This window comes from Fundulus heteroclitus, chromosome 2 (genome assembly GCF_011125445.2).
Source record: "Fundulus heteroclitus isolate FHET01 chromosome 2, MU-UCD_Fhet_4.1, whole genome shotgun sequence".
NCBI lineage: Eukaryota > Metazoa > Chordata > Actinopteri > Cyprinodontiformes > Fundulidae > Fundulus > Fundulus heteroclitus.
The window spans coordinates 16,239,058-16,260,755 of record NC_046362.1 but is presented as its reverse complement, the minus strand read 5'-3'; the positions used below and the strand labels follow the sequence as shown (position 1 = coordinate 16,260,755).

At 39.4% G+C, this 21,698-nt stretch overlaps 1 protein-coding gene across 1 annotated transcript; it reads left to right on the top strand.

Moving 5' to 3' along the window:
• Window positions 1-1,804: 1,804 nt before the first annotated feature.
• arih1 (ariadne ubiquitin-conjugating enzyme E2 binding protein homolog 1 (Drosophila)) lies at window positions 1,805-18,444 on the top strand. Its single transcript, XM_036149361.1, has 14 exons — window positions 1,805-2,258; window positions 5,934-6,001; window positions 6,146-6,293; window positions 9,362-9,454; window positions 9,861-9,916; window positions 11,179-11,245; window positions 12,505-12,611; window positions 12,714-12,756; window positions 12,869-12,940; window positions 13,034-13,164; window positions 13,446-13,503; window positions 14,781-15,041; window positions 15,185-15,297; window positions 17,394-18,444. Exons 1-14 carry the CDS (start codon window positions 1,974-1,976, stop codon window positions 17,476-17,478), a joined length of 1,587 nt encoding a protein of 528 aa, XP_036005254.1. The 5' UTR covers window positions 1,805-1,973; the 3' UTR covers window positions 17,479-18,444.
• The last annotated feature ends 3,254 nt before the right edge of the window (window positions 18,445-21,698 follow it).

The window sequence follows — 21,698 nt, the reverse complement described above, 5'->3', positions numbered from 1 at the left end:
AAATGATGACGGCCGAAGGCTTGCTACCCAGCGATACCATGTGACTGCTTTGGGAAGCAGTCACATGTTTTGACAGACATTAAAGTGCCTCAGTATTCAGTCAAAATGTGGGAATTTGTTGGAGAGTCGCTGTCAGTTCAGGTTTTGGGTATCATTTTAATAGCTTCGATGGTAGAGTTTGGATTGAGTTTTCATAGTTTGGAGACAGTTTGTAAAGTTTAGGTGAGACGAGGAGCTTGGAGATTGAAGAGAGTAAGGAGATGACAGAGGATAGAGTCAGCTTGGAAGAGGATTTCTCCCAGTAAGGTAAAACTAACATTCTTAGGATTCATTAGATTTGCTTATCAAAAACTGTATTTTCACAGTTTGTTTATTTATAGGTGAGATTCAGCTGGCCCACAGACTGACATCCCTTTATTAATATTAGAGGAGTTCAACGTGGTTGGTTGCTGCCTTTCATTGCTGTCTCTATTTGATGACGCTAAGCTGTCTGCAGAGGAAAATGTTTCTGCCTCCAAAGTGGTTCCCCTCATGAAAACGTTGGAGTAAAGTCCTCTAGGAAGAGATGACAAAGCCGACACCAGCAGCTGCATTAGAAGTTGGAGACCACCTCATCAGGCAACTATGGGAAAAGCTTCAGATTTTCCAGACCATGAGCATCCTATCCCTAGCTACCCTCCTTGACTCTAGATTTAAAGTCTGAGGTTTTGGTTGTTTTATGATATTTTGAGTTTTTATTAAAAATGATGACTCTGTTTTGGATTTTCTTCTTCAGTTCATTGTATATAGTTTCACTTATTTTAATTGAATTATCGTAATAAAAATGCTAAAATGACAAAACTGGTGTTAAAAAAAATCTACTAAACCAAAAGGCAGTTGAGAAACTCTTATTTCTGAATAAAATCTCCCATTTTGCAGATCGTTGTCCAAGTTGCACAAGCATTCAGTGCCCTCTTCCAAGTTCCACAAGCACTTTAACTGTTTAAGCCCATGCCATTTCCTTAAAGTGACAGAAAAACATACACGGCCAGCCATATAACATTGTACTTAGCAAAAATACACACAGAACATGTAAAAAAATATTTTAATGTACAGATCTGATAATTATAAGATACATTAATGGGTATTACTGATAATTCCAAAGGGCCCTAATGAATAAATAAAGGAAAGCTTCATTATATTGCTGATTATGCATCCAGCCAGTAGGTGGTTTCAAGTGCAAATGAAGCTTCGTGAACTGAACCCTTTCCTGAACCAATTGGCTCAAGTGGTTCAATGCCTCACGAGGCCTCATCTTACCATCACTACAGTCTTTTCCCTTAATTTTGTTAATTAACGAAAAATAAACTATTAACATTTCTTAGTTTACAGCATTTTTCATCCATCCATTCATACATATATACATACTCTATTGTACTACTACTACTACTACTACTACTACTACTACTACTACTAATAATAATAATAATAATAATAATAATAATAATAATAATAAAGCTTTAACATGATTATTTATTATTATTATTTATTAATATTAGTATAATTATTATTATTATTCTTGGTAGTATTAGTATTATTATTATTATTATTATAGGAGCATTAGTGGTTGTGGTTTTTTTTATTTTTTTTCAACTTTAATTTTCTAAGTAAAACATTCGCTAACATTTGGGAGCATGTCAAATTAGGTCCAACCTATTTATATTATTGTTTTCCTTACCTTGTTTCGACAGTTCAGATAAAAAATATTTTATTTCTGTACACATTTTATTCTCTAGTTTGTCTGACGTAAGGCCGTCGTCAGTTGGTGACGCTGCCTCTCTTTGTTGGCTTAGCAGCGGCGACGTTTTGTTGTTATTTTCGCTGCAGCCGAAAAACAGCCTCGGATAATTTGGGTTTTCGTGCTGTTCCGCAATCTACATCTGGCGTTCTCGACCTGACGGTGTGCTCGTCGTGAGGCGGTAAACACCCTAGGAATGGACTCAGACGAGGGCTATAACTATGAATACGACGACGAAGACGAATGCAGCGAGGACAGCGGCGAAGAGGAGCCCGAGGACGACACCCTGGAGCTCGGTGATGTGGAGTTGGTCGATCCCGTGGTGGCCGGCGGGGAGCGAGACGATGGCGGCGAGACTGGCGTAGGGGGCCACGGTCCTGGAGAGGAAGAGGACGAGGACTACCGCTTCGAGGTTTTGACTGCCGAGCAGATCCTCCAGCATATGGTGGAGTGTATCAGGGAGGTCAACGAGGTCATCCAGGTAGGCACTCTGGTATAGCATCGTCAGGAAAGACCGGGGTCCGGGATTTTATCAAGCGTTAACAGGCCACGGACGTTAGCTTAACGGCTAGCCTTGTAGGAGTAGTTGCCTTACTAGAAGGTGACAGTTTCAGAAGATTAGTAAGGGTTAAAATTCAATTGTTGGCGATGGAAAGTTTATATTGCTCATGCTTTTTTTCAAATGAGTATGGATAGGTTGAAATTTCACGACAGAGATCAATTTAAATAGAAGTTTCCTTTACAGGAAGTAGTCTAATCCCCATTGAGAAGTTGGCAGCTACCTTCGCTAGGCTAATGTTAGCTTCCATGCTACTTAGCCCTCTTTTTTTCCAGCTATGCTAGCAGCTCTACAGTGGAAAAGCACGTCTCTGGTGGTAGACGACAACGTTAGGTGGGAGTTTTCGACGAGACGGTGGTTGAGCAGTGGATTTAAAACCGACTTTTCTAAACGCGGTTCAGCCGAAAACAACCGTGAATGTATTTTTGACGTTTGCCCAAACGCTGGTGGGACATTGTGTAAGTTAGCAAGTGACAAGCGGTATTAGTTACAGAATGGCGAACAAACATTTTATCGGAACTTCGACGTGATAAGATGCTGATAAAAGACTGTTTTTTTTAAAATGAGATATTTGATTCAACAACTGATTACATTTGCAGTAGCTTGGCAGAGATCCGCGGTTTAGCACAGAGCCAACCGAGGCCTCCATTTCCTCTCCTGGATTCACGTAGGAATAGAATAAAAAATGGTCTTAATGAGTTGCCATTTAACCTTCTACGATATAGCTTGGCATTTCTGAGCCATAGTTCTATACTATAGCTTCGAAGTAGCTTGAAAAGCTATTAAAATAAGACAATCCATGCATTCATTCTATTCAAAGGGGGGATCTTTGAACTTGTTCCTTTTGTAGAAGCAACTGATATTAGTACTACCTTCTTCAATAGTGTCAATATTCAGGCATACCTAATTTAGCTTTTTATATGTGTGCGGGAGGGACATCTATCTATCTATCTATCTATCTATCTATCTATCTATCTATCTATCTATCTATCTATCTATAGCCCAGTTTCCTTAAATACTTGGGTTTTCAATACTGCTCTAGTTGATTTGGGTTCAGATGCTGAATACCTAATTCCACAGAAAAATTGTGCTTATGTTACAACAAAATCAAGATAAGATAAGGTCAACCAGTTAACCAGTTATTGTTGCCGTTTGTTATTGCCGCTGTTGACAATTCGGTCCTGTCCCTGTGGTATTTCTGCAATTCTCTTGTCTTTTTACTAACGCTGCCGTTAGTACCCTTCCGTACCTTTCTTTTTTTTTTACTTCGGTTGTTTTCTTACCGGACCTTTCTGCGAACAACACGGTGTCGTCCACAGCGGGATTGGTTCTGATGTCGATGGCCAGATGCGTAAACCTACAGGGACATTTTGGTTTGAAAATTCAGGATTTTCTGGTGGTGTTCTATAATCTGTTGGTAGTCTGCCACCAGGAAGTGTGGCAATATCTACGAACAAGTGGTGGCTCAGTTATTGTGGTTTAAACAGGGTTTATTATCTCAGTGAGTAATAGGCCAATGCTATTGTGATTCTAAAGCTACATAGTTCATGCAAATGATTATGTGCCCCACCCCCCACCCCCTCCCAGATATGCTAAATAGTGTTTTGTATGGGAGTGAAATTGCTTGTTTATGAGTTTGTTTATCAAGAACGAAATTGCTACACGTGTACCTACCTAATGGGGGTGTAAATTGGTAAAGAGGCGATTTCAAACCAGAGCCCTAGAGGATCAAGCAACGGGGTTTTTTGGCTCCGTAATCTTTTGGATGTTGAATAATGTTTAGGGTACAGTGTGTCCAGCAACTAGTTAAAGCTGATGTCGCCGTCTTTCTCGCCGAGTTTTATTTCTGCGCAAAATGTCCTTTTTCTCTCAAACATGAAATTGGATAGTGAAAATCGCATTACTCATAGCAGTTTTAATATTTTTTTAACATGCATGTATACAAAAAGAAATATGTCAAAACAGTGACTTTTACTGATTGTAAAACCTGGAGGGGTGTACAGAGAAGAGTGGTTCAAGAATGAGCTGTCTCTTTTTTTTTTTTACAGTTTGACTAAGTGTGCTAGTTTTTCCCACGGATGCTATGCTTCGTGAAATGAGTTTCTTTCTTTGCGATTATATAGGTTACATGAAGTTTGTGGTCAATTCATAAGAAAATCAGTCCGTCTTTGTTTCTAGAGTCCCCGCTGGTTTCACATGATAACCCCTCGATCATTAATTCTAGACTGTTGTGTCTAAGAAGACAAGCTTTTTTACAGAAGATGCTATTCAAAAGCCGGGGGAATGCGATAGACGCAGAGAACTTACTGAAGAACCTGCAACAAAGTTTCCATTGTCCCCGTCTGGCATTATAAATACAGTAGACTCGGGATAACTCTCTGGATTCACATAAAACTCGACCCATGGCAAAATAACGATCCTCTCTCCCTCCTTTGCAACATGACAATATTAAAAGCAGGGAAAAACTCCCTCTGGGCTTATTTTTCAGAATCCAGAAAATCTTCCTTGGTCACTTATTTTTTTAAGTCAGATAGCTGCTTCTCTGTTAATATTTTAGGCTCCAGAAAGGGCTTCTACATTTGACAGTCGAGCTTGGATAGAAATAAAGCAAATCCTGATAAAAATCAGAGCAGTAAAAGCAACACTAAACAATGATAGTATTATTGTGGCAGCAGTAGCGAACTCGGCTTTGAGAACTTCCTCCGAGGTTCTTGTGCTCTGCTGCTTTTGAGAGGAGGGGGTCGATGCCCCCCTTCTGGCAACATCACTTGTGTCTCTATGTCCAGTCGTTACCCAATCTGTACCCAAGTGCTAATTTTGTATCAGCATGACAGCCATATTTGTGGGCTACTTAAGCATTGTACTGTAGGCGGTTAAAAGTACCCCCCCCTCTGCATTTTTCATGTTATTTGACATTACGACACGGAATAAAAATAGTGTTTGAGAATTTGTTCCATTTAGTTTACAGAAGATGCCTACTACTTTGAAGATGTTCTTTTGTGGGACAAGATAACAGAACACTTCAGCCTGCACATTAGTTCACACCCTTACAGTCAGTACTTTGTAGAGCCACCTTTTTACAGCAATTACAGCTAAAAGTCACTTTGGCTGTGTCTCTATGAGCGCTCCACATTTTGCCACTGGGGTTTTTGTCCGTTCCTCGAGCCAGAACTGCTCCAGCTCCTTCATGTTGGATGCTTTTTGCTTGTCAACAGCGATCATCAAGTCTAACCACAGATTCCCAATTGGATCTAGGTCTGGACTTTGACTAGGCCGTTCCAACATATTCAAATATGTCCCCTTAAACCACATGAGTGTTGCTTTAGCAGTCTGCTTCGGGTCTTTGTCCTGCTGGAAGGTGAACCTCTGTCCCAGTCTCAGATCAGAAACTGACAGGTTTCGCTCTAGAATGTCCCTGCACCTTTAGGCATATTTCTCTTTGATATTATACAATAAAAATTGCTGCAAATATTGTTATTCTACAACTCCCGGTTTAAAGTCTGCTTTTACAGAATTCGTTTTTATGATTGAACCAAAGCACAACTTAAATGTAAAATGGAATTTTAATATACAGCCATTTTTTTTCTCCCCTTTCAGAATCCTGCAACAATAACACGCATTCTCCTCAGCCACTTCAACTGGGATAAAGAAAAGCTCATGGAAAGGTAGGGGATCTCTGAATGAAGTCCACCACTGGCTGCCGTGATGTTACTTGGTGCCTGCCAAAATAAATTGCAACAGAGGCCCTTGTTGGAACGTCGCCGTTTACATGCCTTTCAACACTCCTTTTGTTTGTTTGAATATTGTAGATACTTTGATGGTAATCTCGACAAGCTTTTCTCCGAGTGTCATGTCATCAACCCCAGCAAGAAGCCTCGGATCCGTCCTCCAATCAACACTAGATCATCGGCGCAGGACATGCCTTGCCAGATCTGCTACCTAAATTTCCCCAACTCGGTGAGTTCTGTAGTAAGTTCAGTGTTGTGCAGGATGAGCTGGATCCTCAGCTGTAGATGTGGATTATGTTGAACCTTAGAGGTTTTTTTTTTTTACAGAATCAAGGCACATTTAACTTTCATATATTAATAAGATCTCAATACTAAAGGGAGAAGTAAGATTGCTAAGATAAATACAATTCAGAAAAGATTGGAAGCAGCTCTTGAGAAATACAAATCTAGAATTTGTTGCCACCAACGCTTAAAGCAAGAAGCTAAATGCTTTGCTTCTCAATCATCCATTTTATTTTATAATTAAATTTTTGTTTGGTTTGCGTATACAGGTTACTAATTGTTCCAGATTTGTGAGAGGTACTGTGTTGCTGATGTGTGGTTATGCAGGTGTCAAGTGGTTTAGCTGTCCACGGCAGTACACGTCATGCAGAACCTTCACTATATATTGTTACATTTTCAATGGAAGCAAGGCTGGAGTGTGGAAAGAGCTCAACAAAGCACACATCCTATGTGTCTATGAAGGCACGCTGTTGTGTATTAATAAAATAAGCAGCTTCGTTCTACGGAAATGACTACAGACCTCCAAAGAAAATAATAATTGTGATGGGTAAGGGGAGTACCAGTCCACACCAGTGATTCACTTGGATCATAGCTGCCTCTTTTTCCTGTAACACCCTGGATAGTAGTCTTGATCTTTAGCACATATAAACAACTTTTCTTCCCTTTTTTTTTTTTTTAGAAACCTAAAGTGTGGACCCATCTGGCCACAGAGCATGTGTCCCATCATGCTATAAACATGGTGTTTTTTTTGGCTGCTTCCCAGGTTCATACTAGATGTAGAGATGTATCGTGTTTTGTTGCAGGAAATTTCAGAGTTACTCCTAAGCCGATTGGTTTGAAATTGGTAGCAGGGGAGTTTCCTATAGAGTAGTTTCTGTGGGCTTAAAGATTATCTACGTTCTAATGTGATTTTTCAGCTTTGGCCTCTATTGTCTATGTTGTTGCTAGACTCTGGCATGTGTTCAGATGTCAAATGTAAAAAAAAAAAAAAAAAAAAAAATCTGTTTTGCATGCTGAGAACGGATCAGTAATGGTTTTCAGAATAGCGAGCATTAAACCATCTTTTTTCTGCAGAGATGAACTAATAGTGGATATAATATTTATACAAATTTGTTATAAAGTGTGTGTATATATATATAGTCTTAACCAGTAGTTTTGGAATCAGTGGCTGTCTTAAATGTATGGGCTGGTTGCTGTTATCAAAATAAAACCAGTTCTTAAAAACTTGGTTTGAAAACAACAAAAAGTTTTCATCTACCGGTTCCCATGAGCAGTTATCTGCTGTGTAAACCAAAGGAACGCCACTTCTACCCTTAAGGTAAAAGTTACGGTTGGAGGGCTACTAGCTTCATGTCTGTAAAGCAGCCAACTGGCTTCCCCCAGGCTAGCAGTTGGCCCCACAAATTAACTAGCTAAACTCACACTGTTACTCTTTAAAGACCACAAATGGCCAAAATAATATTCTGCTCAATGGGAAGTTTACTTAACATGACTACTATATCTAGTGTGTATTTATGAACTGGGTAATGGGGCTGGACGATAATTCAATAACGATCTATAGATATATATCGATGATAAGAAAAAAGGGTGAATTAAAAAGTTCAATAGAATAAAAGTTTTCCTTCCTTTTGCATTCTAGCCATGCAGGTTAATGTCACAGTCATTACACCTTCCCAACCAATCACAAACGCAGATTCAGGAACGCCAAGCCCCGCCCCCTATAAAGAGTTCAGAGAGCACGCGTTTATTTTCTTTGCTAAAAAAGTTGGCTGAATAAAGGGTTGAGTTTGAATTTAGTGTCTGTTTGTTCTTTATCTAAAAATAAGTAGCTAAGCAACAGCATAAAACGGCCAGAGCTGCGCTTAAGATGTATGTTTTGAATTTGTTGATAATTATCAATGTCGATCAATATGATTTTTGTTTGATCAATATGCTCTTTTTATATATCTTCCAGCCCTACTGGGTAACCTATCTAGGACAAAATTAAGATTAGATCTATAAAAAAAAAGCGTTATGAGCAGCCTTTCTGCAAATGCTGCTGAGCTTGGTATAAATGTATAAGGTGAAGGCGTGCCCTGCACTAACCTGACTAGATGAATGAGTCTGGACAAAGGAGCGGTTTGTTGGGTTGCTCAGATTTTTATCTTGATGCTAATCATCCTTGCATCAAATATGCCAGTGAAAGAGGCTCTAGTTTAAAACGAGTAAAATCTATTTCGGTGCTGTTAAAGATTAGAAGAAGATTCCTGAAAGTTTCTGTGGCAACGGTTTAAAAATGTGGTTAAAGGCGTGAAAGAGGGATGGTCTTCTCCAACTCTCTGCAGTAAGAGCTGAGTCCAGTAGTGGCCGTCAGTGTCTTGTCTCCTCCTATTCGTTACAGATGATTTTTTTTCTCTCCGTGTATGGAATAAAACTCTGGGTTTATCTTTTTATGTAACTTATTATTTCCTTTCTTCCTTCAGTCACTACCTCTGTCCTTGTAGTGGAATGCATTAAAAGCACTGTTACCGTATTTGTGTATGTGCTCAGGTCCATATTTTCCAGATAGTATATTAGAAACGGGAAGTGTTTCTCCTAATTGGTGTTATCTGAACTTTGCACTGTTTCTTGAAAATGTAAAATTGCTCAACACCAAAAGGCAACACCCTTACTTGAAGCTATTTACGGATCCCTTCCTTGGTACTTTGTTTGCTCAGCAGGTTAAGAAAACGAACAAACACAATATAAATTGTGTTTTACAAAAGCAAAAAAAAAAAAACGTTCTGGAAAAGGAATTTGTAATGGGCGTTGTAGTATTAGTCATAGGTGCTCTTTATTTTAAAGTGCATCATTTGCCTTTCATTGTCAGCAAAAATCCGTTTCCGCTCTATTTTAACCTAGCTCGGTGTTTGTGACCACTTTTTCTTTTAGGGAAATACCTTCTAATTTCTCCTGAGAACAGCCTGACTTTAAATGGTGCTGCTTCCTTGATGACAAAGCGTGCTGGTTTTTAACCAATGGATGTCTTTGTTCCAGTACTTCACAGGCCTGGAGTGTGGACACAAGTTCTGCATGCAGTGCTGGGGAGATTATTTGACTACCAAAATCATAGAAGAAGGAATGGGACAGGTACCTAAGATCTCTTTGTGAAGACGCTCTGGCTTCTCTGTGTTTGCAATAATTTATTATGTTTTTGACAGACTTTGTTTTGTTTTTGTTTTTTTCTGACATACTGACTTAGAATCTGACCAGATTTGTTTTTTTTTTAAGGACAGTAGAGCATAAAAAGTGAAAAGAAAATGTATCGCAGCTTCTTTGTCGGCAGCAGTAGTTTTAAATCAAACAGAAAATTGAGGATTTACAAGATTACTCCTATTTAATGCAACCAAGTATATCTTCCTAGTCTATTTATTTTTAATCCTAAACTGTTATTAGCTAAATTACAGCTAGCTAAGATCAGTTTAGCCGTGTCTAAGACGACCTTTGTAGTTTTTCACAGCCAGCTAACAGTTTTTCCTCTGTGCTGTCTTCTCAGACCATTTCTTGCCCAGCTCATAGTTGTGACATTTTGGTCGATGACAACACAGTCATGTAAGTACATTTGTTTTCATTTTCTTTATTTCTGGTCAGCAATGATCATCAGATGATAGAGACTTCAGTTGTAAAATCAGATTGCTAGTTTTTGCTGTTGAAATCTTATATTGTGTGCAAAAGTCATCTTATACATATTGCATGTTCTGTTTAGTTTTAGTAAGGGTACAGGAATAAAAGTTAGTTATTGTTTTAAATTCAGAGTTTCTGTAGAATATTGTAATTTGAAAGAAAGTACAATTTGCAAAGTTCTAAAAATTTGTCTGCTTCTTTGTTCATTAAAAGTGTTATTTTCTTAAAGCGTTGAAATAAACCTAACATAAATCTATATTTGGACATCTTTAATTTTGTGGAAAGACGTGATCAGAAGACAAAGCTCCGATTTGTGATTCTGTGGACAGATGAGTAGAACACTATTAGGAGCTGTCGCCGTTTGTAGAGCCGTCACTTTGTTTACTGTGGAGCAAAGGAAATTGCTTAAATTCCAGTTGGCCCAAACGTGAGCGGACGAATCATAACTGGAACCATAAAGTTACTTTTAGGCTGTTTTTGGAGGGGGAAAAAACATAATGCGATTCCGTGGCCGGTCTTCAGGTTGTATTGGCTCTATTTTGTTCTGTGTCAGATGAAATGCGTTCGCCTTCAGTTTGAGACCAAGTGGTTCATTCACCAGCTGCACATTTTTCATCTACTTTACATGTAAAACGTCCCAACAGTGCCTCCAGCGTTCTGTGTTTAGGATCAGAAGACCGCCTGAATCTTCTCCGTACCCTTTCTTCCAGTTTCTCTGCTACAGGTTTATTCTAGTTAGGTTTCTCTGTACATTTTCTTACTATGGTGTCTTTTTTTCCCCTCACTGTTTATTTTATTCTAGCCTTTGTTTTATAGAGGATCATTGATGTGTGATGGAGCCCCTATTATGGCTCCTGTGAAGTCTTTTTGGAGAATTTTATAGTCTATTTGTTTTCCTTACCTTGAAGAGAGCCCATCAGTGATTCTCTATTAGTCTTTGGTTGATGTCCAGGTGTTTTAATGCTGCCAAGAACACAAAGATGTTAGTTTTTTTTTTATCACTTTAAATCAAAATTTGCTAAACCACTTCTCCAAAAGAAGAAAAAAAAACATTGTATTTACCATATATTTAATGCTTTAAGGTTTTAGTAAGCACCTAAAAGAATGTCTGCCTGTATATTTATTGATTTCTTTTGTCTTTGTCTCTTCTAATGAGGGCTAATTATTACTTTGAATTTTCTTTTCCACAGGCGCCTGATAACAGATTCAAAAGTAAAGTTGAAGTACCAGCATTTAATCACAAATAGTTTTGTAGAGGTAAGCCGGGTTGTTTGATAAGAAATGCAAAAATGTTTATGCAAGAAGAAACAAGAAGTAACTGGTTCTTGAATTTAAGATGTGTCTGTATCAGAGCTTCACAAATGTGAGTTTTGTTAACTTTATGACCAGCTTGGCTGCATACTGCTTAAGGAAAATGTAGGTTAACAAGTCGTGGGCCTGTACGGATGCTTCACAGTTTGGTTGGCCTAAAAGATCAAGAGTGTAAATGTAGAAACACTGAACCCTACAGTTTTAATTTAGGAGCCCAAACAAATGCAACAAGACATAAACTTTACCATGAAAATGTTATCAGTTGTTATCAGCTGATACCGCTCCTTTTAACAATATTTAGCTTAAAAGCATTATGGCTGGGGTTTGTAATATCCTTGAGCATTTCCATTTATTTTTAGTTGGATAAACTCATTCTAAATTCCCCTTATGCTCCGTCCAGAACAAACGTCTTTTCAGCATCAAAAAGGCATCTAACGTCTCAACTTGGACGTTTGTGCACATAAAGGAGGCGCCGTCTAGAGCCTCGGTGCTGTGACGGCGCGTCTGGCAAAGTGGCTCCTGTTGCTCTGTTCTCTTGGAAAATTAAGGATTAAATCAAGAGAGCGGCTTGACTGTATTTACTGAATAATATAATCTGCGCCATAATTCAGAGGCGTTTTGAGTTTGGTGAGTCTCACCACTTAATGCAGGAGCTGGCGAGGGTCCTTTCGGCGCTGACAACCTGCTGGACACCAAATACAGGCGTCCCATTTCAGTCTCAGGTTTCAGTCTCTCTGTGTTAGCATTTGTCAGTTATGCAAACAAAACAAGAATAAAAATCCCCCAGTACGTCACAAAGTGGAGTCGAGTCTCCCAGATTGGTTCACGCTCCGCGTTCAGCTGCAAATGTTTAGATTTTCCAACTGTTTCGTCGGCCGTTCTAGAGGCGATTAACGCACACACCAAACCAAATTTGCAGCACGAAACGCGCTGTAAGCTTCAAAACACGCAGCGCAAGATGCGCACAACACGCCGCAGGACCTCTTGAAGCCCCCCGAGGCGCTTCCACTATAGACTTTGCATGTCAACCCGATGCCCTTGATGCTCAAAAGGGGTTTGGTCTGAACGCAGCATTATACTAGAAAAAAAAAACACATGATGTCACTCAGAATGAACCTCTGTACATTGCTTTGACTAAAGTTTAAAGTTGCAATGTAATTGACAATCCATAAATCTGAAAAAAGAATTCTGGTTACTTCTTGAAGTGCAATCGACTGTTAAAGTGGTGCCCCGCTCCAGACTGCCACCATGTTGTCAAAGTCCAGTATCCAGATGCCAAGCCAGTGAGATGCAAGTGTGGCCGTCAGTTCTGGTAAGATGATTCTGTTGTCACAGAGTACAATAGTTTGTTTGTTTTTTCTTTCACTTTTACATATTATTGGAGTTTGGGTTGATTTGCGTCCTGTTTCTGCAGTTTCAACTGTGGAGAGAACTGGCATGATCCCGTGAAGTGTAAGGTACGCTGAGCGGAAGTCCCGACAATGCATACAGAAAGGTTGTCTTTTGCAAGACTCTGGCAGTTAGCGGAAGCAGTATCATCCCTAACTCTTTGATACGTTTGGTTTCCAGTGGCTGAGAAAATGGATTAAGAAATGCGACGATGACAGCGAAACCTCCAACTGGATTGCAGCAAACACCAAGGTACGGACTTAGTCAGAAGCCCCCCGTCCTGAATAACACTTGACGTTACTGTTTAAAACGTCAGTCCCACAATGGTCTCCGTACCTTTTACAGGAGTGTCCAAAATGCCACGTGACCATTGAGAAGGACGGCGGCTGCAACCACATGGTTTGTCGCAACCAGAACTGCAAAGCTGAGTTCTGCTGGGTCTGCCTGGGCCCATGGGAACCTCATGGCTCTGCCTGGTAAGAACTAAAAGCACATTTTTCCATATTACTGTATAGGTAAAAAACGACTGAATGTTAAACCACAGTTTTGCATATCTCATCATGTCGGCTGTAGCAGCAAGTCATTCATTAAATAAGCTTAGATTATCTTGTACTTTAAAAGAAATGGTCCTGATCAAAAATACACCGGCCTCTCACATACTCCCCCAAGAGTCCGTTTAGAACCTTGTGAATAAAAGTGTCCAGATGTGTGTGTGCTAAATACTCTGTAATCACTGCTGATGTTTTGAACCTTTCAGGTACAACTGTAACCGCTATAATGAAGATGACGCCAAGGCAGCCAGAGACGCGCAAGAGGTAATCAAATCTGTTTGTGACCCTATTATTAATGTTTAAAACCTGAATGCATCGTTTTCATGCAGCTTTTAGTCCAGAGTCAGTCTTTTTGTTCTGGCGTTTAGGAATACTGCAGCAGCCTTCTAGGTAGTTGTTCTTTAAGTACGGGGCGACTTGCTCAGTTGTTAGAGTTGCAGGTTTGATTCCAGCTTTCCTCTTGTCACATGTTGATAGGCAAGGCACTTAATCCCAAATTGTGTATAGTATAAATGTGTGCACATTAGTGAGTGCGATTGGGTGAATGTGGCTATAGTGTAAAGCGCTTTGATTGGTCAGTATGACTGGAAAAGCGTTTTGTAAATTCTATAAATTCAACCCATTTAGCATTCTTTCAATTCCAGAGAATTTCATAATAAACAAGTCCTACAATATGATGCCGTTAGGATCCCATATTTTGTAACAAAACATATTTTACCAGGTAAATGTACTACTGTTAATCAATAAAATTGTTACTCTTTGTGCATAAACCTCATTAAAAATATCCATCAATGAAAACATGTTAAAAAAATTTAATTTTTAGAAACTCCTGCAGAGATTTCAGAGGTTGCGGGTACAGCACACCCGTTTTTTTTAACATGTACAGTTTACAGGGATACTATGCATTATGGGTAAGTGACGGTTGGTTTCTTTTCTTTTCCCTGAATGCTGGCAGCCCGTCTCCCAAGATCGATATATCTTAATTGTTAATTAGATAAGTATAGAAACATAAAATGGAGCACAGAAAAATATTTGCGTTTTTCAGATTTTGTCTAAAAAGTCTAAAAGTTGTTTCCTTCACTCGCTTCCTTCTTTTCCTCTCTTTCCCTCACTCCCTTTCTTCCCTCATTCCCTCCCTTGCCCTGCCCCCTTCTGTCCTTCCCTCCATTGCTTCCTTCCTTCTTTAGTCCTTCCCTTGCCTCTATCACTCCTTCAGTCCTTTCATTCTGTTTTATTTATCTTATTTGTCCTTTTCTGTGTTCTTTCTTGTTTGCTTGTGTCTAGTTTTTGTAGACTCTCAATTTACAACCTGAAATGTAGTTTTTAGATTATAAAAATTAACCAAAAAGGAATGTGAGCTCTGGAAATTTGAGTCTGGAAAAATATGAAGGGGGAATAAATGTAGAGGAGATTTCCTGTATAAGCAGAAAATCTTTTTTTTTAAATTGAAAACTGTATTGTTGCTTAGATCTAGACATTCCGGTATCCAGTGTTTGGATGTGTTCCCTGAGTTTATGCCAGTTCCCATCCCATGTGTGCAGCGCTCCAGGGCAGCCTTGCAGAGGTACCTGTTCTACTGCAACCGCTACATGAACCACATGCAGAGTCTGCGCTTTGAGCACAAGCTCTATGCTCAGGTTAAGCAGAAGATGGAGGAGATGCAGCAGCACAACATGTCTTGGATCGAGGTGCAGTTCCTGAAGAAGGCTGTAGATGTGCTCTGCCAGTGCCGCTCCACACTCATGTTCACTTACGTCTTTGCCTTCTACCTCAAGAAGAACAACCAGTCCATTATTTTTGAGGTGAGAGGGCTCAAAATGTTGCTGAATGCTAACCCCTGAATGCTGGCAGCCCGTCTCCCAAGATCGATATATCTTAATTGTTAATTAGATTATTTTAGGAAAGAGCGTTGCTGAGGATGGTGTCTATTATTTCTGTTCTCCAGAACAACCAGGCAGATCTGGAAAATGCCACTGAGGTGCTCTCTGGCTACTTAGAGCGGGACATCTCCCAGGATTCCTTGCAGGACATCAAGCAGAAAGTTCAAGACAAGTACAGGTAAATTAAATACTGTTTGGGTCAGAAGTTTACATATACTCATCATGGACATGAAAGTCATGTCATCGTTGGCTTAAAATTAAAATAAATTTTAAATTAACATTTTAAGTTTACATTTAAAACTTTCTTTTCTAGGGTAGGATAATGATCTGCAGCACGGATTAGGGCTGAGTCATATATCAAGATTTTAAAAATATTTTAATATGGAGAGAGAAAAAAAAGATATATATCGAGATGGTCTATCCTACATTATAATTATTAGATATCAAAACGGCCATGTTGGATGGTTCCTCACTGACCGACAAGCTTCAGCCTTATCGGCCCTTCCTAACGGTATTTTTAAGGTCATATTACATTTTTCAGGGAGGCTCCAACCCAAACAGCATTGATTTGCCGATCTTCTCCACCTTAAGAAACACAGACGCAGAGGGGGCTGATGGGAGGGGCTAACGTTCTGCTCTCACATGTTCGCCTCGCTTAGTTTCAACACTGTTGACTATTTAGCAACTTTTCAGACCCCGCTAGCAAATGTTTTATTCAGAAGCGACAAGCAACAAATCTAACAGGCTTTTCTGTGTTGTTTGAGACATTGGCAACAAGTGAAAGCACCGATCGCTCTGAGTTTACCGCCTCTTCAGTAAACGACTGCAGCTTCGAAAGCTCTGACAGGCGCTCAGTCAGTCAGCATCGGCGCGCTGCTGCAGCAAACTGCCTGAAGTCTGAGGGACGAGGCCGACTCGTCTGTTTCCCATTGAAAATGAGTCACGCACGAGCAAAGCTTTCACTAGATTACAAAGTGGGATGTAAATATGCTATAAATCTTTAATGCGTAATAATATTTCTCTGAATCTGTTGCACTTAAATAGATTCCTCCATGGAACTGATTCCCGTTATCCCCTGGGTGCCTCTGCCGTCTTTTGGTTGAAATTGATAATATAAAAAAATGTATAAATATAGTTTGGTTTCAGGTAAAATATTTAATACGTGAAATCATTTTATAGCGTTAATTTATTTGTGTTTTGGGCATATTTAGTGTTTTTAATCAATTTCTGTCTTGTCAATGTTGATATTCCTCAATCCTACAACATACTTTTTATTCAAGATAGTGTTTTAGCCTTTTGTTTATATAGTTATTATTTAAGTTTTTTAAGTTATTTTTCAGCTGTTTCTCATATTTATCTACAGCTGTGCCTGTGAAACATTTGGAATAAAGCTTTTATTCAGAGATGCCTTTTTATAATTACTTAATGAAAAGAAAAACATATTGAGATAAATGTTGTATATCAGGACTCAGCCTAAAAATATCGAGTTATTAATTTTAGTCCATATCGCCCAGCCCTACCTTGTCTGCATGCTTTAAGCACTATAACAGGAAGTATAAATGGGAGAATCAAGGTGAGGCTTTCAAAGTTAAAAACACAGCGCCATCTCTCAAGGATGGTGGTGGTAACATCATCATGAAGGGTCGGTCGCACAAAGTGGGTGGAATACTGGAGGCCTACCTCTAAATGCTTTAATCTCCCTTTAAGTATTTGTATAGTTGACACTTGAACAATGATCCCAAACACAAACCAATGGAATAAAACGGCTGAATATTGCACTTCTGTCATGACGCTTACCTCAAGCCAACAGGTTTGTAGATTTAGTCTAAAAGCAGCGTCGCGTCTGGAAACCAACACATTAATAAGAATCCTGGAGTCTATATATTTTAAAACGTTTTCAGAAAAGCTAAGAGAAAGTCCTGTTGCCCCTGATTTAGGCCCGTTTGCTGACCTCGTTGATGGCTACAAAAAGCACGTGGTTTCTCTGCAATTTGCTAATTGAGAATCCATGCATACATTTGGCCGTGTAGTCACAATTCTGACTTGTTGCGCCCCATAGAACTTTTCAAGATCTGTGTAGGGAGTTGTTTGGTGTAAAACTGTTCCGCTCCAGGCAGAACAACGGTTCAAATGGACAATTAAGACCTAAAATGATTGTGACCTTTATGCCGTTGAGTGGATGTAAACATCTGACCAGAATTCTAATGCATTTACCAGTTGTTGTAAATGTGTTTTCTTTTTTTGGGACTGTGGAAATTTCTCCTGTGTCTGCAGATACTGTGAGAGCAGGCGAAGAGTGCTGCTGCAGCACGTACATGAAGGCTATGAGAAGGACCTGTGGGAGTACATCGAGGATTGAGGACACGTCCCAGTGCAACGGACTATTGAGTATCTTGACAAACTAGAGCGCTGATGCAATTAAACAGGGCAGCACGGGCCTTCTGCCGCCTTTTCCTTTGGCAACCAACCACTTTTGCGTCATTTCTTTCTCCCCCTGGATTTCTTTAACAAACAAAAAAAAAATCTTAAAATTAATTATATTTAAAGAAAGTGTAGAGTAATACAAAGAAAGTGTACTACAGTATTGTTAGCAACAGAGTGGAGTCTCCAGAAAGCAGAAAAATCCATCATAAACAAATTCATCCTTTTGGCCTGTATTGTAACCCTCCTATTTTTTTTTTCTTGTTGTTTTTGTGAATCTTTTCTGTTTTTGAATTTTTATTTTTTGACTTTTGTTGTTTTGTTTTTTTTTGTTTGTTTTTTCCATCCATAAGTGTGAAAAAAGTTATCAACACAGCTTTAATTGTCCTGGCCATGTCTGCAATATTTGGTGAAATCCCTGTCTGGGTGGCTGAATATTGACGGGCTGATTGCAAAGGAGAGCAAAGACATTTCAGGCGGGGGGGAAAAAAGAAGAAGAAGAAGAAGAAAAGGAGGAGGAGGAGGAAGAAAAAAAAACTTAAAAAGAACAAAAAACAGCAAGTCTGTATTTTTTCAATTTGTAAATAGTCCATATGCATGGAAGTTAAAGAGCAAGAGTGGCACGTGTTTGCATAATTTTTTGAGTATTTATTCTTTACCGATCTTGAAAGAGATGTACGTTTGCCATTTAGGTTGGGTCCGTTCACTCCTCCCATAAAAACGGTGGCGGTTCGGAGGCATCCCGTCGTCACCGGTCTGCTCAGATCACTGGACGAAAGTTCCCCCTTATCAGTTTAGTCTGAACAGGAACTCCAAGAAATGTTCTTAGGTGATCGGATGAATGACTCGGTGAAAGCACACGGTCAAGGTAAAAAAAAAAAAAAAAAAGAAACAGAAAAAAACAGGAGTGGAAAAGTCTTTACAGGTCAAAGGTAGGAAGGCACCAGCCCCATCTCCCTCCACGCTTATCCTTTGCTGCACCATCATCATTCTTTTTTAGAGACATTACTGTTTATTTGCAAGAGCCAAACTGAGTGACATTCACTCTTTTTTTTTTTTTTTTTTTTTTTTTTTTTTTTTTTTTTTTTTTTTTTTTTTTTTTTTTTTTTTAAAACTCTCTTCCTGACATGGCTTGAGTTAGTCCTGTCAAAGCTCAGCTTGCACCTCGGGAACTGGGAGGGGAAGGATGGGAGAATGTACGGACGGCACACCTTTGTAGTGCTTCTAATCGAGCTTGATCGCTCTCTGAGTACGCCGGGGCGCTTACGTCACTCTTGCAGGTGGCACCAGGTGGATAGTTGCCCGGGGGCGCTTTGAAGAGATCGTTTGCCTTGCAGTAAGACTGAATATTGCTTTAAACCAGATGGGCGCAGATGGACTTCAGTGATCTGTCAACAGATGAGGATGTTAGGACAAATCTCTATTAGGGGCGTTTGTAATGCCGGTATACTTTTGCATAACAAGTCAGTGTTGTTTTTCTTTCTTTTTGCTTTTTTTTTCTTGTTTCTTTTCCTTCTTTTTTTCAGTTTTTGTACATGGGTTGAGGTTTCAGCAGTGACATTTCAGTGCCCCTCCAGGCGTTGCATTGTTCCGTGTGGCAGCTGCCCTGATCGTCAAGCTCTCCGTTTGTAGATGCTCGTTCACGTCTCTGCAGTGTGACAGTCTTCACAAAGGTTGACTGGAGGGGACGGGATCGTTCCAGGCACTGATGCAAGTCGGAAAGATGACACCAAAGTGTCAGCCATTGTTAAAATACATCCTTTCGCTCTAGATCCAGATCTTTGGGGAATTGTCTCCCGAATGCTTTCTATGTGTTCCAAGTTATTATTTTATCCTAGCAAATTATAAACTGTACTGTTTATTTGAATAAATGTCATGAGAAATCTCATTTATGGGAGTGCTGTGTGAGTCATTAGAGTAGCTTTGACCTTGAGCAGATTAATTAGCCAGATATCAGGAGATATGCACAGATGAGGCTGGCTGATACGGATCTCTTTGCTTTTTCTTGGAGTCTGATGACTCCGATTTTTATTTCCTAAGGACTACAACACATAAAGGAGGGAACATGTGCTGCAGCTTTTTGTGATATAGGTAGTTTTGAATCCAACTAAGAAATGAAGTATAAGATTATTCCTATTTATGCGTCAAAAGGTGTCTTGCCGAACTAAAAGTGCATCAAAACGCACGCTGTTGTTGATGCATTTAAAGGCAGAAAATGGTTGGACGTCTTTGCTTAGATGCATTTAATGACCGGGGGAAATAAACCTGTTAACGGATCAGGGGAGATTTGGCCAATCGATCGGTGCCCCTCTAGTCCAGCAAATGTTTCTCCACCACGTATTTAGCCGAATTTTACTACAGACCGTCGCAGAGCTTTGTCTTCCGGAAAGGAGAGGAGTCAATTTGGAAACTTTAAATCTCAATTTTTGGTTTCAATTGAAGGTGACACTTTCATCACCAAGTTTACTTGCAGATCTGTTTTGTTTTCTCTCTCTCTCTTTTTTTCTTTTAATCGAGTATAACTTGTTTTGTCATTAACTTCGGCTACAGCTGTAATCATTATCCTAATCTGCTCTTCAGGGCTCACTCTGTTTTCACTGTGTGCTAGAAGTTTGTGACCGTTTTCAGATTTTAAGTTTTGAAGTACCAGAAGCAGCTACTTGCATTAAACCGAGACATCCAAAAACCTTTTAATACTTTTCTACATACCTTTACTTTATGCTATTAAAGGTGTTTTATTCCCTAAAAGTGTAAAATGTGAGGGGAAATTAGATGTTTGTTTTGGAGAAAAAAAAATATTAAAGTGCAAAATGTTGCAAACACTGTTCTTGCATGGGTGGTTGATTATGGACACATATTTTGGCATCTTCTAAACAAGGGGTCATCAACCTTTTGAAACTGAGAGCTACTTCATCGGTACTGTGTCACTCGAATGGCTACCAGTACTGACCTTTTGAACTAGAAGAGTCAATGCTCATCAATAAACATATTTGCAATGTTTCTTTTTTTTTTTAAGATATTGTCATTTTTAAATCTATATAAATGCAAGTGTGATTACAAAAGTAGAGCAACAGCCTAAAATAACATTTTAGATTCAGCTCACTGGAGGGTTTTGCTAGTTTTAGAACGAGCTTGAAGGCTATCTGTCGTGTTGGTGACCCCTGCTAAACAGACACATGTCAATAAACTAGAATGTTGTAGAAGGGTTTCCTAATTTCAGTAATTCAACTTCAGAGTGAAACTCTTACAGGATCCATTAGACTATGAGATATTTCAAATGTTTATCTTAACTTAGAAGATTAAGGCTTATGGCTAAAAGAAACCCCTAAATGAGAATATTACACGAGACCGCTTGAAAGTACGTTAACATGAAAATGTTGTGATGACCTGATCACTCATAGGGAATACTGCAGCAGTCAGTCATTGTCACCCCTCACAAGTAGAGTAAGTCCCAAAAAGTTACTGCTAAAAAAAAACAACTGGCTGTTCAGAGCTGGATCCAAGTATACAGGCTGATCTAAAAAAAAAAACAGATATCGAAAAGTGAAACTCTTAGAATTATAACACATTGAGTGATATATTCCAAGCCTTTGCTTGTTTCTTTCTGAGACAGCCAACATTCAGTGTGTCTGGAAATTAGAATACTGCTATAAAGTGAATTATTGGAAACTCGTGGTGTCACACCCTAATCAGCTAATTGACTCAAAACACATGTAAAGGTTTCCTTTAAAGTGTAAACAGTCTCTCACTCTGGGTCAGTAGGCTACACAATCACTGGGAAGACTGCTGACTTGACAGATGTCCTTCACTATGAGGGGAAGGCGACAAAAGGTCATTGCCAAAGAAGCTGATTGTTCAGAGTTTTGCATCCAAGCATACAAACAGAAATTGTGTGGAAGGAAAAAGGTCCGCCAGCAACAGGGAGAACCACAGTATTGTCAAGCGAAATCCATACCTGGAATTTGATGGAGCTTCACAAGGAATGGACTGAGGTGAAGAGCCACCATACACAGACGACTGCTAGGCATGGGCCACAAGCGTCTTACCGGGACTGAGGAGGAAAAGGAACTTGGACCTCATTTAAAAAGCTTGCATACCCACAAAATGGGGCCTGGAACATGCATACATTGCAAAATTGGGATTTATCTAAAAAACACT